This window comes from Lupinus angustifolius, chromosome LG09, assembly GCF_001865875.1.
Source record: "Lupinus angustifolius cultivar Tanjil chromosome LG09, LupAngTanjil_v1.0, whole genome shotgun sequence".
NCBI classification, from domain to species: Eukaryota; Viridiplantae; Streptophyta; class Magnoliopsida; order Fabales; family Fabaceae; genus Lupinus; species Lupinus angustifolius.
This window is the reverse complement of record NC_032017.1, coordinates 1,522,247-1,544,337: the sequence shown is the minus strand read 5'-3', so window position 1 is coordinate 1,544,337 and position 22,091 is coordinate 1,522,247. Positions and strand designations below refer to the sequence as shown.

The 22,091-nt window shown below is 31.9% G+C and overlaps 3 protein-coding genes across 3 annotated transcripts; all 3 read left to right on the top strand.

Moving 5' to 3' along the window:
* Window positions 2,611-4,993, top strand: LOC109356456. Its single transcript, XM_019599777.1, has 2 exons — window positions 2,611-2,799; window positions 4,373-4,993. Exons 1-2 carry the CDS (start codon window positions 2,665-2,667, stop codon window positions 4,928-4,930), a joined length of 693 nt encoding a protein of 230 aa, XP_019455322.1. The 5' UTR covers window positions 2,611-2,664; the 3' UTR covers window positions 4,931-4,993.
* On the top strand, window positions 13,697-15,953 carry LOC109357062 (BAG family molecular chaperone regulator 8, chloroplastic). Its single transcript, XM_019600772.1, has 2 exons — window positions 13,697-14,371; window positions 14,983-15,953. Exons 1-2 carry the CDS (start codon window positions 13,799-13,801, stop codon window positions 15,739-15,741), a joined length of 1,332 nt encoding a protein of 443 aa, XP_019456317.1. The 5' UTR covers window positions 13,697-13,798; the 3' UTR covers window positions 15,742-15,953.
* Window positions 18,005-21,613, top strand: LOC109357064 (aquaporin NIP2-2-like). Its single transcript, XM_019600773.1, has 5 exons — window positions 18,005-18,261; window positions 18,683-18,907; window positions 20,609-20,803; window positions 20,996-21,057; window positions 21,208-21,613. The coding sequence occupies exons 1-5, from the start codon at window positions 18,121-18,123 to the stop codon at window positions 21,467-21,469; spliced, it is 885 nt and encodes a 294-aa protein (XP_019456318.1). The 5' UTR covers window positions 18,005-18,120; the 3' UTR covers window positions 21,470-21,613.

The following is a 22,091-nucleotide window of genomic DNA, read 5'->3' as shown; positions in this document are numbered from 1 at the left end:
TCACCATTTAGTGATAATAAAAAATCATTGGTAAAAGGCAAAAAAAAAAACCAATTAAGTCAGATTTAGTTTTGAAATTTTAGATTTTTAAAGAACGTTCATCAATTAAGTACATAATCGATTAAACTAACATAAAACTGATAAAAACTGAAGGTTGTTTTTAACCAATAATTCCCATGAACAATTGCAACATTTTTCAGGATAAAACGAGAGAGTTTATGAAAAAAGAAAGCTAGATACTTTGACACAAGATAAGAGACTTTTCATGAATTTTTGAAGAGAGATATTCAAGCATTCATCATCATCTCAAACAAAATTTCAAGAACCTCTGCTTCTCATGATCATACATCATTATACTATGAGATTGTGAGATATTTTAAGAAGGTTTAGATATTATGAATTGAGTGAATATTAGCACACGAAAAGGTGCAAAATCATTGTACACAAGAAGAACGTTTTGTTAATAATTCATCTCTTAATATGTGAGGTATCACCATAGAAGGAGAGCTTAGAGAAATCTTAAGCTAGAAGTGATAAGGCTATCCATTATAAGGAAGGTCAAAGAGATTCTTGGTGGAAGATTGTTTGTAAGAACATCCAAATTCTTCATAGTCAAAACAAATCTCCCATATCAGAATGGGAGGACTGGATGTAGATTGCTGTAATTGACAATCAAACTAGGATAAAATCGAATGTGTCAAATTCACTTATCCCTACTCTTTTACATTTAAGCAATTATCAATTTCCATTATCTTGAATTGAATTCATATTAGGATTATTTCATACTTGTCGTTACATGATTGATCACATAAAATCAATTATTGAAGTGCATGAAAGAACATATTGATAGTTGTATATCGTTGTGTCAAGAACTAAAAAAATTTCTAACAAATTGATCGAGTTAATCAATTAACTTCATATATATTTTAATTGATTAAATAAGTTGTTAATCGATTAAATAAGTTAAAATCATCAAATATCTTTCAAAATCAAAAAGTTTTAATTGTATATCAAACCACTTATTCACACCCTCTAGTTGTATTGGAGTCCCGTAAACCAATAGTAATTAATGTTATTCTTCCTAATATAATGCATAAAAAATATCCCATTAATATTAGCCATTGAGGTTTATAACGTGTAAAAAGTCTTATTTATATTAGTCATCTTGTAAAAATATATAACGTAAACAATATGATGTTCAGAAGCCATGTAATACTCTTAATATAACATAAACAATATAACTTATTGGAAAATTGGAAAAACTATTCATCTCATGCTTGAAAAAATAATTAATCTTATATTCTTATCTTTAAAAAATTTCCGAAATTTTATATTTGTCAAATGCATCGTTGTTGCACATTAATTACTTAACAATACTCAATTGTTCTTATTTTTATATGGCAATTATTTATAGGATGATTTATACTCATTTGTCATATTAGTTAATAAACATATTAGTTAACTAACTTGTATTCGTAAGCCATGTAATATCAAATACAAATGATATAATAATCATAATAATTATTTTTAATTGTTAAAGACGTAACTTTTAATTCCGTTTTGGATAATTTCAAGCACCCCTTATTAATAAATTTTTTCTTGGAGATACAAAATTATTTTAAATTGTAGTCTATTCCAAAAAAAAATTAGAAATCAATAATGGAGTGAAAATAAAAAGAATGGAGTGAGAAGTTTGAAGGAAAAAAATGAATCACTTTACATTTAATTATACGAAATAATAGTAAAGGATAAAAAATTTAAATAGATAAAATTAACCATCTAAATATTACATATCAAAATTATATGATCTCTCCTAATGTAAAATCATGAAGGCTTTCAATTTATATATAGATAGTAGTAGATGTTGATTGAATAGCCAATACCATCGTAAGGGTTGATTGACCAGCTGTACTTAACTATGCAACTAAAACCATTAGAATTTTTAAATTCCAAATATCACTTTTAAAAAAGAAAATTCCAATTGTCTTTTGGGTACATAATTGTTTTTTCTTTGAATAAATTTTTGTTACTTCTTGTCATGTTGCCACTTGCCAGCCAGATTGTGAAACTCAGTACAACAAATTCAACCAATGTACGAACATATCATTTGCATTGCAAGAGAGAAACTAATATTATAAAAAAAAAATAACAATATGACAAGCCATTTTTATTCTTTTATATATAATAAAATAATATTTTTAATATTAATAAATAAAGGCAAAACAATGAGTTTAATTTAATATCTATATACTGTAAAGTTTTTTTATAATGTTAGTACATTATTCATTTTGTTCTATATCACACTCTTCTAACTTTTCACTATAAGTGGACATTTACAATAATAGCCCCAACTACCAGTACATTTTCTATTTCACTGTGAAAATCCCAGTGTCTAAATTGGTCACTTTCATTGCCACTCAAATCTGACACAGTCAACAGTCAACTAATTCTTTAAACAAAACCAGGTTCAGGTTCATTAAGTTATTCATCAGTGTTTACAAGAAAGAACACTGATTTGAATAGTTAAAATGTATAAAATTGTGTTGGTTTTTTCTTTGTTGGTGGTGGGTTTATGAGTAGATTAAGCATTTGTTACTGTATATTTTTCAGATCATTGTAATATGCTACAAAAACAGTAGCAGAGGAAATAATTAAGGTGAGAAAATGGGCAGTACAAATAATAAGGGGGTAAAGACAATACCAGCTGAGGTTGCAATCATGAGGGAGCTGGCATATAGAAGGATGATATTTCTCATCAACCAAAACACTCATTCCACTCAAGAGATTATTCCTTCTCAGGTTATGTTATGTTTAAGATACTTTTGTCAATACATTATTTTCTTTTGACATTATTGATTAATGTTGGGCGATAAAATGACGATAAGAGAATAAACTTAGAAGATATGAGAATGTTGTGTTGGATGTGGACACACTCGGCAAGATATGATTAGAAATGAATGCATCAGGGAGAAAATTCGAGCTTCTATTGTAGAAAAGATAGTAGGATCGTGCCTTAGGTGGATTGGACATGTGTGTAATAGACTGGTTTATGACCCTGTAAGGAGAATAGATCAAATGGAAGCTAGCCTAATTCCTAGAGGAAGAGGGAGACTAATAAAAAACATAGGAGAAATCATAAAGAAGGACTTAGAAATTAATATTGTCAATGAACATGATTTATGATATGGCATTGTGACGTCATTTTCATGTAGCCAACCCCACCTAGTGGAATAAAAACTTGTTGTCGTCGTTTAGCAACTAATCTTTGAGGCCATTACTGCCTTATGAGATTATTGGAAGATATAATGGGGCATCATGGCTTAATTTGCTTCCTGATTTTATAATTTAAGTCCTTTTTTACCTTGCTGTGTACATTTGTTCACATTTGATAGAATTGTGAGGAAAAGAATGGAAGATAATATCACTTTTAATAATTCCTCTTGCATTGTATCATTGTATAGTCGCTATTAGTGAAAATTTTACATTTTTAGTCTTAACTTCTGCAATATGTGATTCTCACAGAAGAATACTCTTGTGGGTCAAACTTTCTTTAAACGAATAGTTAAATCTAGATGTATTTTTCAGGTTAAACATTCATGTGAAGTTCCACACTCAAAGCCATTGCCAAGTCCAAGTACAAGGCCATCTTCAAGTCTATTACTTTCAGGAACTAAGGGGAAGGAAACAAGCAGTGCTGATCATCATCCACCTCTGCAATGTCAACGCCGATTCCATCGCAGTCTCGATCATAAAGCCGAGACAAAGAATAGATACTGCAAAATCAGCCAAGTAACTTTCTCAAGTCCATTCAATCTTGGAAAGTTTTGGATATAAAATCACATTTACTTCCTCTTGCATTGTATAGTTCCTTTAGCCAAAAATATATGTTTTAGTCTTAAATTTTGTAGTGTTAGATTCTCTAGAATAATCTTTTGGGCTACCATTTTCTGTGAATGAAAAGTGAATCAATTTACTATTTAGGTTAAGCCCTCATGTCAACTTCCCCACCCAATGCCATTGCCAGGTCCAACTTCAAAGCCATTTTCAAGTCCATTTCTTCGGAGAGCAAATCGGAACGAACCAACAAGCAGCCTTCATCATCCACCTCTGCAATATCAACAACAAAAACCACTTCATGGCAGTCTCAAGGACAAAGAAAAGACGGAAACTTTAGACGGTGGACTCTGCCAGGTACCTTGCTCTAGTCCATTCAATCTGAAGAAAAGATTGGAAGTTAATATCACTTTTAATAATTAGTCTTGCATTGCATATTTGCTATGCCAAAAAAATGTACATTTTGTGTTAACTTGTGTAATATTTGATTCTCTCTGAAGAATAATACTATTCTGATCAATCTAAATTCATTTTACAGGTTAAGCCATCTTGTGAAGTTCCCTGCTCAATGTCAATGTCAGGTCCAAGTTCAAGTCCATTGCTTTCGGGAACTAAGCGAAAAGAACCGACAAGAAATGCTCATGATCCATCTCTGCAATCTCAACAACAATTTCATGGCAGTCTTGGTTACGAAGATAAGACGCAAAATTTATACCGCGAAATCTGCCAAGTATCTTGCTCAAGTCCATTCAATCTCAAGCAACTAAGAGGTCAAAATCACGCTGAAAAATCGCGAGATCTGGAATTTAATGACAAAGCAGGAAAAGAGGGAAGTAGCAATCAGAGGCAATGGTGTGAAATGTGTGAAGTTTCGTGCCCGAATGAAGCGTTGCTGAAGCTGCATTTTGATGGTAAAAAGCACAAGGCTAAATTGCAGAAATTGAAAATTAGCATGCAAGGAGGGGAGGATCCACATAAGAAAAAATGGTGTCAATTATGCAAATTATGGTGTATGAATGAGTGTGCATTCAAGCAGCATCTTGAAGGGAAAAAGCACATCATTCAGATGCATGCTATAACTAAGAAAGAAAAATGACATGACTATAGAAGAAAAGGATGCAATAGCATTATGATGGATATTACAAGATTGTAGAAGATTGTAGTATGTAGCATCTGTGAAATAGTTATACAATGCTTTTTTTTAGCAAATTTATATGAATATCACTACTACTAATTTACATGATACAGAAAAAGGTAAATATTTAATAGTGTGTTTTCTTTATTTTTATTTTCTTTTCTTTTTACCAATCTAATAGTATAAGACTTTACTAGATCTCAGAATAATCAGGTAAAGAGCTCAATTCCTGAAAGTAATCCTTAAAAGATGTTACTTACCCATAAGGTAATATTCATAGTACAAAAAATATGGATCTTTATACTACAATTATTGTTGGTACCCTCCTCCATAACTTTTGAATTCAACAAACAAGACATATATTTTATCTCTAGGTAGTGATGCTTGTTGTAATTAATCACAATAAAAAAACCTATGAAAAGCTAATGTGAGTGTTGAAAAACCACTACAATCAAACAAATAAACGGATTAAAATTTTAAAAAATTAAATATTAATCTTAACCAAGTCTTACTACCAAAAAGTTCTTTAGAAATTTGAAATTGTATCAATTGTGGATCATATCATGTATATAATTATAATATTGTGGTTGTGGATTATAATCTCATCATTACATATGATATGGAATTATAATTTATTTTTGTTTCTGTCTTTTGCTACTTCTTTTATTTTTGTTTTCTATTATTGTTGTTTGGTCATTACTATTGTACTATTTTTTATGTCTAAATTTGAAATATAAAATTATCAAAATATTAATATTATGGAGTTGGAAATGTCAAATGCTTATGCATATTGAATTTATTTTATTTATTAGAAAAGTTTTTCGGGTCAACTCTGGTAAATTCATAAGCCTCTTGAACAATTTTAAACATTATTTTAATCACTTGAATACAAGTTAGATATTTTTTTTGTAGAACTTAAAGATGAAACATGTCAAGTCAGACCAAACTATGTGTTGAAAATACCTACTATATTTAACATATTACAATCTAAGTCTGACTTATTTTTATGGATAAGTTTTTTTGGAGGTCTATATCTGTTTAAAAGTTTGATATCATTTATTAGTTCATTTAAAAGCTTGATATAATCTAAGACAAATATACAAATCTGACATCTCAAATTTTCAATACCACATTGCAATATGATTTATATATATATTGTATATATATGATATAAAATAATTAATATAGATACATAATAAATTATATAGACCAACAATGTATTGGAAAAGGTAATTACGAATCTTAAAAATAATTAATTTCTTACTCATAAGGTGATGAAATATTCTTACTAGTACCAAAGAAAATTATATAAAATAACATGTTTAGACTTAATGACTTTTTAAAAAGTTTGTAGATAATCTATTTAGATTAAATAAGCTTTTTAAGAACTTTCAGCTTAACTTATTTTTTTTAAAAAATAGTTAAACATAATCTATCATAAATCAGGTACTAAGCCTCTGATAAGCCGCCAAACCTCTTTCTATCATTCGGCCGACTCAAAGTGAACCTGGACTCAAAGTAGACCTACCCGAACCCATAGCTCATTTTGACAGCTTTCCTCTATATGGATGAGGATCTGCTATCCCTCAACCACATCTCTAACCAATCATAATGAAATAAAACTGATAAAGTTATGAATATTTAATTAATTTTAACTGACATGGCATGGTATAATTGGTCTAGAATAGAGTTTGAGACAAGATTTGGGACAACAAATCCTTATACCCTCCCTATATAGCAGGTTAATAAAACCAAAAAACACAAAAAAGATTTAGGTTAGGATTGGCCAAAACTTCTTCTGTTGATCGAGTTGCGAAAGAGAGTCTGTAACGATGACATTGGCACCTTCTCGACCAGAAATTCTTTCTCTCTTTCGCTCCCTCTTACGCGTGGCACGCAATTTCCCAGATTACAACATCAGGGAATACACCAAACGACGCACCATCGATGCGTTTCATCAAAACCGTAACCTTTCCGAGACTTCTTCGATTTCCTCATCCTTCTCTGACGGAAAGTCTCAGCTCGATGTTGCAAAACGGCAGGCCGTTGTTTACTCTCTCCACGCGCCTCCGCTTAGGAGCGTCATGGAGATTGAAAACCCCTAAATACCCCTCCAAATCATGGTAACTGTCAATTTCAATTTCACTGTTTTATTTTATTTTATGGTTAATAGTTGAATGATGATTTGTTTGATGATGGAGAAATTGAGTGAATAATTTGTTTTATATTTGCATAATTCATGACTTAAGGCGGTTATCAATTTGTAACTGTCATGTCTTTATCAAGTTTTTAAGGACATGTTTGGATGGTGTGGTTAACGTGGAATGGGAAGGTTAAAATATTTTACATCTGATGATAGGTTAGCTCTTATGTGTACATCATATCATAAAGATTCGGCCGAGTTTTATGTTGGTTGTCGACCGCTTAACATAAGCTTCAGCTTTTATGACCGACTGTGTATAGCTATGTTTAGATGAATGTAAAATTTTATCCTTTAGGTTGACATGCCGTTATGTAGTTGTGGTGACACATCAACTTCCTTTACCTATCTAAGATAAAGTTTAACCATGTTATCACTTTTGTCTAATAGCAGTGACTAATTTCATAACCATTACTGCCAAGAGTGTTCACTTAAAAGGGTTTCTAAAATATATGGATTAACTCAAAAACTAGGATAAACTATACTGACCGGAATTGGGTTTTGAAGTTTACATCTATACTTTTTAAAGGAGTCGCGTAAAATCAGTCTTAGATGAAAGTTACAATTAGTGGTGTTAAATAGCCGCCACGGTGGTGCCATAGCTATTAACTATTTCTAAAATTTTGCCATATCGCCTTGTTTGTCATTTACACGAAAGAGGTGTCATGACGGTGGAAGTACCATGGTGAAAAGGGGGTGAATGTACTTTCCTGGCTAGGTATTATGAAAGAAATAGCAGGCCATGGCGGGTTTTTTTTAGGCTCAATTTTGGGTTAAAAACCCTAATTTTTTTTATTTTTAGATAATTTCTTTCCTCTCCCTTAATGAATTGATATTTTGAGACTGACATATGCACATATATTGTTATGCATGTGTATCTGTAGACCGCGTTCCTAGATTCGCGGTTGCTATTGGCTAGAGAATATTTAAGTTGTCTAGAATAATTTGGTCTGAGTATTGATCCTATTCATACTTGTAATCACTCAAAGATTGGCTTGACCCTTCTAGTATTGAAACAATCCTGTCTGAAGTTGTACTACATTTGAAATTTAATCCACCATGTATTTCTGATGATTCTGGTGCAGTTGGTAAAAGTACTTAACTACTTCAATTCTATATATTTCACTATCTACATTCAAGTGAATTTATAATGTCATCATGTTTGGGCTGCTTGGACATGAACGAGTCCCAATTTTTACTATGCCTGACTAATAATAGAAAAGGGTAATTATCATGGTGCACAATTTGCTTATATCTCTATAATTTGATCATGTGCAAGAGAAAGCACAAAAGAGATTGAAAACGGGGTTAGTGGGGCTGATGTCCGGTCTCTGCGGATAAAGAAAATGTAAGGAAACATTTTAACAAGATTAGATTGCTTTTTATGAGACTGAACTCTTCTAAGAGATGTAAGTTGGAAGCTATTGTTGCTGTAGCATGAATAGGAAATGTTCATTTTTTCAAATTGCTTCTTTGTTCTGCATCATGTGTCTGATTTTCCTTTTGCTGCATATCTTCACACCTTTATGATTGGAATTACTGCAGGTTTTGAGCATTACTCTTGTGTTCTGTTGAGAGGACAAATTATAAATTTGTGTTTGCCTAACTCTGCATTCATCTGTTGCGGAACTAACAGTGATGTATCTCTGGGAAAGCAATATTTGCTCTTTTAATATCTGCTACAATTTTTTGGAGGACAAGTTTATGTATTATTTAAAGATGAGTGGCATTTCATCATAAATAAAATTGAAACCGGTGTTAGTTTGTTAGAATGAGTAATTTTGTTTCTATGTCTGTTATAACTCTGACATTTTTTTTTGTCAATTTTGAATATAGGATGTACTGTAATAACTTGAGCTGTTCATGAGTCCCAAACACTTTTACTGCATATGTTCTAAGTTGTTGCTTTGTAGTATATGAAATCCTATGTTGGGTGCTTCTGATCTAATAATGAAAAACAAGGTGCAAAGGGGTATGCTATTGCAGATACTCATTTTCTAAACCAGATTACTAAGATCAGAAATGTCAAAACTATAATGTTGAGATGTTTTATTTACCGAGTGAAGATTTTTATGGACAACCTGATATGCCTTAACAAAGAATTTTAGGCAAATGCAGCATTGGCAAATACATGATAATGTTTTTTTTAATATGACATTAATCGTTTCAAACTTTTAATTCATGATCAAAAGTTTGGCCACAACATATATGACTAGAATTTGTTTATTTATTCGTAGATCAATCAATGGATTCCATTAATAATCAACATAATTGGGTCATTAATTTTCTCAATAATCAACATAATTTGGTTATAAATCCTTCAACAATCAAATATTATCAATCTCCACATTTTATTATATAATTGTTAAACTTATTAATATACATTCTTAAAGTTGTTATATACTTGTTAAATATATTTAATAGAGAATAAATTATCACCTTATATTAGGAAATAACTTATCTACTTAAATCCACTCGATTATAAAAAAAATTATGTATTTAATACATTATTCTCTATTCAATATACATCTATTTAACAAAGATTTTGTGCTGTGTGCTACATTGCCACCAACTGAAGTGCAAGTGTGAATTCACTTTTTATTGCTATGAGAATGCAAGACGTTACAAGATTTTGTGCAGCAAATGCTGATGCTCTCTCTATACGATATAGAAATATAGGAGATTATTGAAACATTTTATGCTAACCAAGTCTTTACACACCACTTCTAATAGTATTTAGCAGAAATTTACACAAGAATATTACTCACAATATTTCAGGATGAATTTTTGGTCACCTGTTCCAACTGTTAAGTTTGGCAGAGATTGAGAGGATAGAGAAACTAGCACGCTATGTTTTTTATTGCCTTCAGTTTCATTGGATGTAGCTAGGAGATGTTTGAGATTGAAGAATACCAATAGTATATTTGCGAGTTGGATTTCAGACGGGTATAAAAGAAAATATAAGGTTTCAGAGTCATCTCAAAAGTGTAGTATATTTCATGGCTTTGGAGTCTTTATTTCATTTCTTTTTCCTTCAAAATTTAACTCGTAAGCGAATCACAAAGAATATATTATTTGTGCTTAGATCCAGGATAATTTACAGAAGGCCAAGACTTGTATCAGGAAGCCATTAAATGTGCAGAAGGTCAGGGATTCTTACCATAGTTTCATTAGTTACAGTAAGAGAGCTAGGATTAAAGTCCATCATGCAAAGAGTATTGTCATCAGTGTTGTTAAAACCGTACCGGTTATCAAACCGGCCAGGGTACTGGTATAATCGTTCAATGGTTCAACCAGTGGTTCAGTAATTAAACCGCATGCCAATTAAACCGGACATACCTAATTATATTTATATATATATAAACTTATAACAAAAAAATTCCAAATAGGTAGATACTCAAATTTATACTCCATATTTATAATCTACTCAAAATTCACATAAATAAACAACTTTAAGTCTTTAACAAATTCAAAGTCTAAATTAAAAAACATATATCAATCCAAAAGTATCACTTAACAACCACAAAATATAAATAAATGACATAACTTCACAACTCACTCTATAAAACAAATAAATTTAGAGTTTTAACATTTAACATCAAGAAGTCAAAGTTATCTTATATGAATATTATATTTTTCTACCAAACCCTATCAGACAGTACTCCAAACACAAATGTCACTAAGATTACACATGAATGTTAGGAATCAAAATGTGTAATCTAAGTATACTTTGGAAGCATGTGCCTTCAAGTGTTGAAGAAGAGTTGGAAAGATGGGTCACCTTGTAATGAGTTTTTAATTTTTTAAGTTTTTTAAAATATATATATATATATATGTGTGTATAAACGAACCGGTTTAGTAAAATACCGGCCGGTTCACCGGTTTTGACCGTTTTTGACCGGTTTTGATACTTGGCCGGTTCAACACCTGTACCGTACCGGTTAGGGGTCCGGTTCACTGGTTTTCCGGTTGAACCGGCCGATACGGTATTGTTTTTATAACTATGGATTATAGCAAAGGTAACAACTCATCAATATTAGAAGACTCCCCTTAATCACCAGAAATAATAATGGAAATACTTGCAAAAAACTGTAAATTTTATGATGAAAATAATTTGTAAATGAGTCTTAAGAATTCATAGTTTTCATATAGTAAGAATGATTATAGGTTACTTTTATCCATGGCGACATGATTCTCCTTGTTATGGTGTATTGTTCTTGGTCAATAGAGAAACTTTTCTATCTCTTTCCCTTCCTTTCTGTGTCTTTCTTTATTGATGGCTGATAGAGACAAACTTTCTGGACAGAGATAAAGACAATGTTTCAAGTCCTTTTTCTGATGAGTATAATGCTACCATCAAACACTATACATATATAGACTCTTTTCCAAGAGTCTTACCATTTCATTCACAACTCTCTAATTCAAGAGTTATACTATTCAAAACAAAATAGTATATCCCTTCATATCAAAGAGACATTCTTACATTCTCTCACTTGTCTCACGTGACAATACAAGTAAATATATTATATATATCTAACATAATGTGCATAATCAGAATATGTTTTCCATATTCATTACATTAAAAATCATGATTAAGAACAAGAACTAATAAGAGTCATGACAGTTGTACGTCATTTATTCGATATAGTTTATTCCATGAACTACTATATTAGCCTTAATCCTAACATGACACATTAAAGGGAATAATAATGTTATTTAGAAAGAAAATTTTATTTTCAATATTATCATTCTCACATTTGTACATAAGTGTGAAAATAAACTATTAATAAAAAACTTAAATATTAACGAGCTCGAAGTGTCAAAATATTGAGACTTTATAACATAATGTTCAACATTCATTTGCAGACACAATACCCGTATCTTTTACATGATTAGTAAATATTTTGGGCAGTAACCTTTTTGTCAAAGGGTCTGCAATCCTAAGGTTAATGCTAATATATCAATTGACACTCTAAGTTTTTGAACTTCTTCTTTAACGGTAAAGTATTTCACCTCCATATATTTAGCACTTTTGGAATACTTGTCATTTTTAGAAAAGAAGACTGCTGCAGAATTATTACAATAAATTTTCAGCAGCTTGACAATACTATCGACAACCCCAAGTCCTAAATAAAGTTTTGTAACCATTTAGCATGAACTGTGGCCTCAAAGCATGCCACAAATTCAGCTTCCATAGTGAATGCAGCAATGATAGTCTATTGTAAGTATCTCAGAACTTTCTTTCAGCTTTCCAATGTTCTATATCAAAATTACTCTAGTATTTTTGTAACATTCCAACTGCAAAACTAATATCTTGTCCCATACAAGTCTGAGCATACATTAAACCCCCAAATATAAATGCATAAGAATTTTCTTCCATTTGCTTCCGTTTTAAATCATTCTTTGGATATTGCATCATACCAAACTTGTCTCTTTTCTGAATTGGAATGGGAGATGCTGAACATTTATGCATTCTGAATCTCTTTAAAATTTTGTTAATATGTGCTATCTAAGACAAGCCTAAAATTCCTTGTGATCTATCGCAAAATATTTTTATTTCAATCACATAGTTTGCCTCCCCATATCTTTCATTTCAATTTTTTTGGAGAGAAACATCTTAGTCTCATTTAAAAGACCAAGATCATTAGTTACAAGCAAGATGTCATTAACATATAGAACCAAAAAAATAAATTTACTCTCATTGACCTTTAGGTATATACATCGATAAACAATGTTTTCCTTAAACCCAAAGGATACAACAATATCATTAAACTTAAGATATCACTGTTGCGAAGCTTGTTTAAGTCCATATACTGATTTCTTTAGTTTACATACCATGTGTTCTTTTCCTTTCTCAATGAATCCCATCGGTTGATCCATATAGAATTTTCTGTTAAATCCCCATTTAGAAAGGCGGTTTTCACATCCATTTGGTGTAATTCAAAATCATAATGAGTCACCAATGCATTGATAATTCTAAATGATGTCAATTCATTATTTTTTATTCGTTACAAACTATATCAATAATTCTAATGAGGTGTTTAAATCACTCTTATATTATATTGTACTTAACCAAAATAATGAATAGACATCAACTCTTATACTTTTTGGATTTGTCCTCACAATGTATCATATTTTGTTTATTTTAATTATACTCGTCTCCATTTATTATTTAAGAAATTACATTTATCTCTCTATAGGGTAATTATTATAATATATGTATATAACTATGGGTGATTTGTATAGTTTTAAATTTTTTTATTAAAACTCAGTGAATGTTTATGTACTTTACTCTTTTAATTAGATTACCTTATCAGACTAATAAATGATAATAATATATCAAATTCATACACAATCAATACATATATTTTTTTTTTGTCCAATTTTTAATATATAATTCTTTCTCCTATTAGAAAGAGTAAAACGGTAGAAAAAAACCAAACAGTATAACTTTGTAGTTTGACGGATGTAAATAAAAGTTCACTTTGACACTGACAGTGATTAATGGTCGCTGAAGTTACCCAAAGCACATAGTTTTGATTCCAATTTCCAAAACCAAAAACCCTTCAAAAGTTGAAGACAGCCTCAAACACTCTTCTTCCACCTCCACCGTCACACTAACTAACTCAATGGCCTCTCACCACCGCAACCACCACCACAACCACCACCAACCCTCTCCTCCTTCCACCAACTGCTGCTGCAACCCGTCTTCCTACACTTGTTGTACTCAACCCACCCTCCTCCCTCCACCACCACCACCACCGCCACAGGACCACCACCACAACCACCACCTTATTCAAGCATTTGCCTCACTCCTTTCTCAACAACAACAACACTTTCTCCCTACACAATACCCCAAATCTCACCCTCATAAAAAAACCATTTTGACTCAAACATATAACAACCAAATCAATTCTACGATCTCTTCCCTTCTCAACCGCATCGAATCGCTCGAATCTTCACTCAACAACCAATCTTATTCTTATTCTCTACGTGACACTGCAGCGCGTGTGATTCAAATCCATTTTCGTTCTTTTCTCGTTCGCAGATCGAAAACCTTAAGACACCTCAAAGAACTTGGTTTCATCAAATCTACCTTCAATGCTCTCAAATCTTCATTCTCCGATGATGCCACACGCTCTGATTTTGCAGCTCTCTCCCAAAAAGCACTTGATTTGCTCCTCCATCTTGATTCCATTGAGGTAATATAGTCTAGGTTTAGATTTGCTTAAATCTTTAGGGGAATTTTTTATTTTTATTTATGGTGGAATATTATGGTGTCATTCAATCCATGACAAGGCTTGGTTGTTGGTTCTGCACTTTTTAACACAATAGTTTAATCTATATACATTTCAATTTCAATTCATGAAAATTTTATTTATTTCGTAATTTTAGAGGGTGAGTCTTGGCACGACCGTAAGTTTGCTTGCCTTATAACCTGGAAGTCGGGGTTTCAAATCTTGGAAATGGTGTTTTTTCGTTTGCTTGAGGTTAAGGCTCCCTAGACCTTATTAGTCGGGAGCCTCGTGTATTGGGCTGTCCTTATTTTCTAATTTTTTTTTGTTTTAAACGTGAATTTATTTATTTTATGGCTAATAATTAGTGGTAGATGATGACCGATTAGAAAGATTTAGATCCTACTGATTTTGATGTAAATGGATTGTCAATAAACTTGATTTATGATAGAAAATTATGATGTCATTTGATTCATGTAGTTGACTCCGCCTACTGGAAAAAGACTTGGTTGTTGTCGTTGTTTTTCAATATCCTTTACTTTTATTATTATTTAATCGAATGATTTGTGATTTTTTAGGGTTCTGATCCCATGGTTATTGATGGGAAAAGGTTGATTAGCAGAGATTTGGTGCAGTTTTTGGACTCTATTGAAAGGGTTGCTGCGAAGAAGCACTTGTTTTATGTCAAAGCAGTGAAGAATGCAAGGTTCGGTCAGAATTTTAATAAACCCAGAGATTCAAGTGATGATGAGAAGAGAAAATTGTTGCAGAATTTGAGGGGTAGAGTTGAGAAGATTAGCAAGTTGTGCAAAGTTTATGAGAATGATGAAGATTCCGAGCCAGAGGGCATTGATTATGATGGAGACCACAGTGTTTTGATTAGTAGAAGGAATGGGGTCTCTGCCAATAAAAATGTGGTCTTTATGCAAAGGCAAGGAACAGCTAAGGAAAGTGTCAAATTTGCAGAGAATGGGAAATTTTGTGAGGTTCATAGCAGCAACACTTATGAACCAGATCTAAGCGGGGATGTGACTTGTTTGGATGGAAGTTCATCTAGTGATGACCAAGGAGAGGTGTTGGAGAATGTTGAAGATGTTTTGGATTCTTCTCAGAGTGCTGAGGGTGACGATGAAGTATTGGTGGAGGGTGGAGGATCAAGATATAACACCGATGATGGAGAAAAGAACGATAAAAAGAATCTAAAAAGTGGTGGCCGAAATACAGTGAAAGGACAGCTTCCGATGCACCGGGAGAAGCCTATAATATCGGCTCCATTGCCTCTTAAGATGGAAAACAAAGCTGATGCAAAGAGTAAAGGTGTGAGAATTTTGCCATGAAGGGCCATGACAAGACCATGTAAGACTTAGTTCACATTTGCTTTGTATTCTTTAATTGTAGTTTGACTGTACTTCAGATTGGTAGAGCTTTTTAAATGTCTAATTGGTCAGTTAGTTCTTATGTAAATGAACATGTTTTCCCTTGAATTGTTGTTTATTAATTTCTGAAATTAACCAGTTGTCAACAATGTGTGTTGCAATTTCATTTTGTTTGTGGCAATAGTCATATTTTTCCTATGAGGGAAAAATAGGCTTACTGTTTATGTATTCATCCAATTTTTGATAGGATAGAATCATAGGAGGGCATTGAGCTATGCAGCCATTTGGATATAGACATCAAGCAGCATGCACTTTCAATTCAAAGATCAACTTTCCTGCTTCAAACAGCAACTAAGATCAACTGTGCTATGAACCAATGTTTGTGACAACCGCACCGGCCGGTCTCACCGATTCGATCGCTAACCAACTTGAAAATGACTCTAGTTTGCAGTCTTAACCGACTTGAACCACTTTGAACTGGGGAAATTCCGGTCGGGTCGTGTTTATAACATAATTATACATGATTATTAATTATATAAAATTTTGCATTTATATATTTATAGATAATTATTAATTATATATGAAATCATTTGGTTTGACTAGACAGTTTATCTATTCAAACTGGTTAAACTTAATACAGAATCTCTTCTCATATCAAGCTCTGATTTCACAATATGAACACACCCAATTACCCACAATGTGAGAAGAAATGAAAGAAATGAATAATTAATGTCATGGAACACCGGGCATGTTGTCTCTGTTATAGGAGTGAAGTGCTATTGTTACTTCATTGGCTGACTCCATAAATTTTGCTTCACAAAGTGAGTGAAAAAAAAATGAAAATGGAGGATGACCAAACCATGGTTTTCCAGACTTGGAACATTTAAAACTTAAAATTTATTAGTGTGTTTTGATTATCTTATTTTTTTTGTTTAGAATCAATAGCAACATACTAATAGAATGGCTCAATTTCTTATTGGAAAAAGTTGATAAATAATTTTACCATGGACATTATGCCTAATAGACCAGTACATTTGGCTGATGAAATATTTTGATATCCATGCTCAATATTATACCAACAAAAACTATTTGGCCACCCTCTTAGAATTAAGGTATATCATGCCTCTGCTTGATTACTTCTCAAAGGAAAATGGTCAAAATACTTTAATCATTTATCTTATTTTCATATTTAAATTTGGTTTTCTAAAAAATAGCATCAATTTAGTCTTTTAATTTTTAACAAACAAAAAATTAGTGTCAATACAGTCCTTTAATTTTTAATGTTTTAAGTTCTACTTGTTGTTATAATAATGTTGATTTTAATATATCAAACTGTTGTTGGAGATTCCTTTCTAGTAATCCATAATAAAGTTTTATATTTGAACTTTTTCAACAATTTTTCTCTCTTATCTTTTTTCCGTCTCTTATATCCATCTTTATCAAGTATAATGCTCTAAATTCCAATGAAAGTCAAGATTATGATAACCGGAAAGAGATTTCTAACAATGATTTGTTATATTCATCTTAAAATCTAATACTTTTATCCATGAAAACCTAACACATTTATCCGTCAAAACCTAACACTTAAGAAGGATTATTTTGACACAATAAAATACAGAGTAAATTCATTCATATTTTTCTAGTGGACACCAATTTAGTCCATAATATGGAGTAATTTGATACCTCTCATTACTAAATATTAAATATCAAATTCTAGAATTTGTATAAATCTTGAATTAGAACTTAAATCATCACATGATAATGTCATGTACTACATTACTATTATTACAGGTTGTTAGGTATGAATTTCAAAAACAATATAGAAAAGGAGCGGCTGAAGTGAGAATAATTCTCATATAAAAATGATGAAAATGATAAATCTCGACCTCACAAATATAAATGAATGATTATAATTAAAAGTTAGTTATTGGTCACAGGATCACTTCTTTTAATCTTAACCGTTTAAATATATATATATATATATATATATATATATATATTAGTCATTGATTCAAATTGTGGACCACATCATGTAATATTGCCAATATGGTGATTGCCACAGCTACATTACTATTGTAATGCAACACTGAACTACAATGAAGCGACCAAGCTGGGCCGCAGTGCAACACATCCCACCATAATTTAAAACACTGATAATTACAAAGTCGTAGTCATGGATAATTAAGTTTATAAGATGGTGGCTTCCTTTGAGAATTTGATGAACCTTCTTACCAAATGGAATAGTTGAGTGGGCACATGAAGAAAATTATAAAAAGATCACTAACTATGTTTCCTACCACATGGGTTTAACATAGAGATCACATTTCTGAACATACAAGAATGGAAGGGACAACCCAAAACATGGCCAGCTTCAATACTGATGAAACATGTGAGCTGCAGAATCCTAGAACCCATAACCAATCATTTTCTCTTTCATTTGCAAAATTTGCAGAGAATTACCCTCCTGGCTTTTCTAGAAAGGTAATTATAAGAGAAGTTGTAGTCTCTATAGCTATGTTAATGATCATTAATTCACTCATAATCATAAGCATATTGGCATTTGCCCTGTTTTGTTTTGTGCTTAGAATATGTATAGTATTGCATCCTTAAATGTTAGGAGTTGAGTATACGAGGAGGGCTTAACTCAAAAGACGTGTTTATTAACTGGGAGAGTCTCATAACTTAAGTACCACATTAAGTTTGTTATTCTACTCAAGTGGGACTCCTACAACCGCTGTAGACACTGATGTGTTAAGGTTTTGGGAGTTAACGAAGCCGAAATCGTAGTGTAAATTGTGAATGCAATTGTTGCTGCATGGTCCACATGTCTTGATTTTCATTCTTATTTTATAATGCAGATGTATAATGAACGATTATTGTTGTTGTTGAACCTATATGAAAGGTATTTGCAGAGATTATAGGGACATATCTATTGGTGTTTGTGGGAAGTGGTTCTGCTGCTCTGAATGCTATTGATGAAAGCAAAGTTTCAAGACTTGCAGCTTCACTTGCAGGAGGGTTTATTGTGACTGTGATGATTTATTCTATTGGTCACATCTCAGGGGCACACATGAACCCAGCTGTGTCCATAGCTTTTGCCTTTGTCACACATTTTCCATGGAGACAGGTATTATATTATGTGTCTCTTTCGGGTTATCTACCTCTTCAAACAAGTGTCACTTCCAGAAATCGAACTATTAATCTTTTAGTCATCATATAAATCTAACGAGACCTTACACTATTAAGTCAACTAATTGTGTGTCTATAGTATAGCTGAGTCTGGTTACTGTATTTGCAGAGTAGAGTTTCATATTCAAAATTTATCCTCACAAATAATACTTTTCATTCTATTCCAAGATGAAAGGTTATAAATAATTTCACACAATGTGTTCAATTCTGTTCTGTTGTTCCATGTATTATTTCCTCATTAGGTAGAAAATATTAAAGTAATATATATTTAATTTAAATTTATTTTTGTGAATGAGAAGAGGATAATATATGAAATGGAATACAAATGATACAAAATGGAATACGATTGTGAGTATTTACCCTTTTAAATATTTTTTCTCGAATATTAAATTAATATAAATTTAATTTAAGGTCTTTTCTATAAATGGGAAGAGGGTGATATATGAAGTGAAATATTAAGTTTCTTACCTTATGTACCATAAGCATGTCTTACTGTACTTTGTATTTGATTGGTTTTCTCAATAGAATTATTACTTATTAAAATTAATAAATTTAGTAGAATAACATATGATTGTGATATATGGAATGAGAAATTACATATTAACTCATATATACCATATAAATAAAATTACTTAATAGTTGGTTCAAAATTTATGTTAGATAAGATTGAGTTTATTCTGAGTATAGAGAAAATATTCTCACTTCTAAAGGTATGTTTATGAATTAAGTTTTCGAAGAGAAATAAAGAAAAATAGCAATACAATTGTGATAAATTTTATTGGAAGATGTTCTATCATTATCATTATTAATACTTTCATATCTGTCTAATCAAGCAACAACTAATTAGTTCAGCCTACATTCAATATTCGATGTTATCCAAATCAAAATACAAGACAGCTAACATATTATATAATTTAATATCTTTCTAAGCTTTACAATATGAGAGAAAAAAATATGTGCAGTAATGTTGTAAGAATTTATTATTCTATTGTATCATTTATCTTTCATATGTAATTGTCTTTTACTCTTAAATATAAATGAATAGTAAATGATATATTGACCGTATATTAATCTTTATACTGATATTATATTAATATAACACTGTAACATTATTATACCTTGTAACATTTTTATGTACAAAAGCATTATGTGGGAAGGAAAACTATAGGATATAAGTTATGTTATGGGAGTGGTGTCAATTCAGGATGAAACAGTTTACAAAGTGTTACCTATAGTTCTTGTTACCTATATTTCTCATAACAAATTTTGGGTTAAAACCAATGGGCAATTGGCAAGTATAGGAAACAGATGAAAATCACCGGTCTCAAGTTAATATCCTCAATCTGTCTCGCTCAATAATATGATGTCATGTAATGTTTTATTTTGTTTTAGTAAGGAGAATGAAAAGATGAATATTTTTTAATGACATACATAACACCATATTATTGGGTGGGACAAAGTTGGAGACACCAACTTCAAATAGGTGATATCCAGAAACTATTTGCCAAACTTATTTTAAATACTTATAACAATATATTAGGCCCAACTAGGTAGAAATCTCGTAGATCGAACCGTTTTTTTTTAAGTATATTATACTTGTAGTACTCAAGGATGTAATTAGCTCTCAATTACATTGCAGGTCCCATTTTACATTGCAGCACAACTCACAGGAGCTATTTCTGCATCATATACGCTTAGAGAGCTTTTAGAACCAGCGAGACACCTTGGAGCAACATCACCTTCCGGATCAAACATTCAAGCATTGATCATGGAAACTGTGGCTACGTTCACCATGGTGTTCATTTCCACTGCCATGGCCTATGACACAAAAGCTGTAATTAACAATCCCGAAATTGGTTAGCTTCGGCGCAACAATAATGTTGCTTGCCTTATGACGTGAAGGCCATAAGTTCAAATCCTGGAAACAACTTATTCACTGGGCCACCCTTTTTTAAATGCTATAAACTTTTCTTTCCTCAAAAAGCAGTGCATCATAACCATTACTATAAAATGTTGTCCTTTGCAGATAGGAGAGCTAGCCGGAGTTGCAGTAGGTTCTTCCGTGTGCATAGCGAGCATCGTAGCTGGGTAAGTACAGAACAGGAATTGCCCGATGGAAGGGGAAGAGCAAAAAATAAATAATTGATAAAGATTGATGAAACTTTAGTTGAAAGTAACATACATGACTGTTTCGAAAATTCTCGAACCGGCTATGAATAAGTTGTCTTGTTTATACAGACCAATATCAGGAGGATCAATGAATCCAGCTAGGACACTAGCTCCTGCAATTGCCACTGCATCCTACAAAGGAATTTGGGTGTATCTGGTTGGACCAGTTACTGGGGCAATTTTAGGGGCATGGAGTTACAGTGTAATTCAGGAATCAGATAAACCAGCTTCTGCAATCTCGCTATCTTCCCTTTCATTCAAGCTACGCCGCCGCCCGATGATCATCGAAACTGAGCAAGTTGGTAACAACTGCCACCTCAGTTCATTGTGAAAACACTGTTTGGGACACCAGCCAAAGCAATGAGAATGTTGTATATGAGAGAATCTCATGTTCAGTGTCATTTATCAACTTTCAGGATTATTTATGAACAGACATTGTCATTATAACTAAAATAAATTATTTTAGGTTCTACATCGAATTCTATATTACTAACTGCTAAGAAAAATCTTGTGTAAGACCAATTCTTCTAGTTGTCAATGCAGGGAAGGAAAACTCTTATCTTAGTTAAAAACTCTTAATGTAATGAGGTTAAACATTATCATGCATATTTGAGATAGGAACAGAAAATACAGGAACATACCAGATGCAAATAACAAGCAAAACAGTACGTAAAAAAGGCGGCTCAGTGCATGAGGCTCCTACTTAATGGGATCCGAAGAAGGTAGATAATACAGTCTTACCCCTGCAAGTGGAGAAGTCATTTCCATGATTTAAACTCGTAACGTCATGGTCACTGAAAAACAATCTTACCACTGCGACAAACTCAATCTATAGTATGTAAAATAAAATGCATGAAATTAATGGCAATGGGTAGAATGAAGCAACATGAAATGGCATGATACTAGTTTCCATTGTTTGAATTGTTTAACCTATTTCCCCCCTTCCATTTTGG

Excerpts from the sequence above, each read along its gene's own strand:
- LOC109356456 (XM_019599777.1), top strand. The coding sequence starts at position 2,665 with ATGGGCAGTACAAATAATAAGGGGGTAAAGACAATACCAGCTGAGGTT. Across the intron at positions 2,800-4,372 it reads AAGAGATTATTCCTTCTCAG|GTTAAGCCATCTTGTGAAGT; the intron begins GTTATGTTATGT and ends TTCATTTTACAG.
- LOC109357064 (XM_019600773.1), top strand. The coding sequence starts at position 18,121 with ATGGAAGGGACAACCCAAAACATGGCCAGCTTCAATACTGATGAAACA. Across the intron at positions 20,804-20,995 it reads TGGCCTATGACACAAAAGCT|ATAGGAGAGCTAGCCGGAGT; the intron begins GTAATTAACAAT and ends TGTCCTTTGCAG. Across the intron at positions 21,058-21,207 it reads ATAGCGAGCATCGTAGCTGG|ACCAATATCAGGAGGATCAA; the intron begins GTAAGTACAGAA and ends TTGTTTATACAG.
- LOC109357062 (XM_019600772.1), top strand. The coding sequence starts at position 13,799 with ATGGCCTCTCACCACCGCAACCACCACCACAACCACCACCAACCCTCT. Across the intron at positions 14,372-14,982 it reads TCCATCTTGATTCCATTGAG|GGTTCTGATCCCATGGTTAT; the intron begins GTAATATAGTCT and ends GTGATTTTTTAG.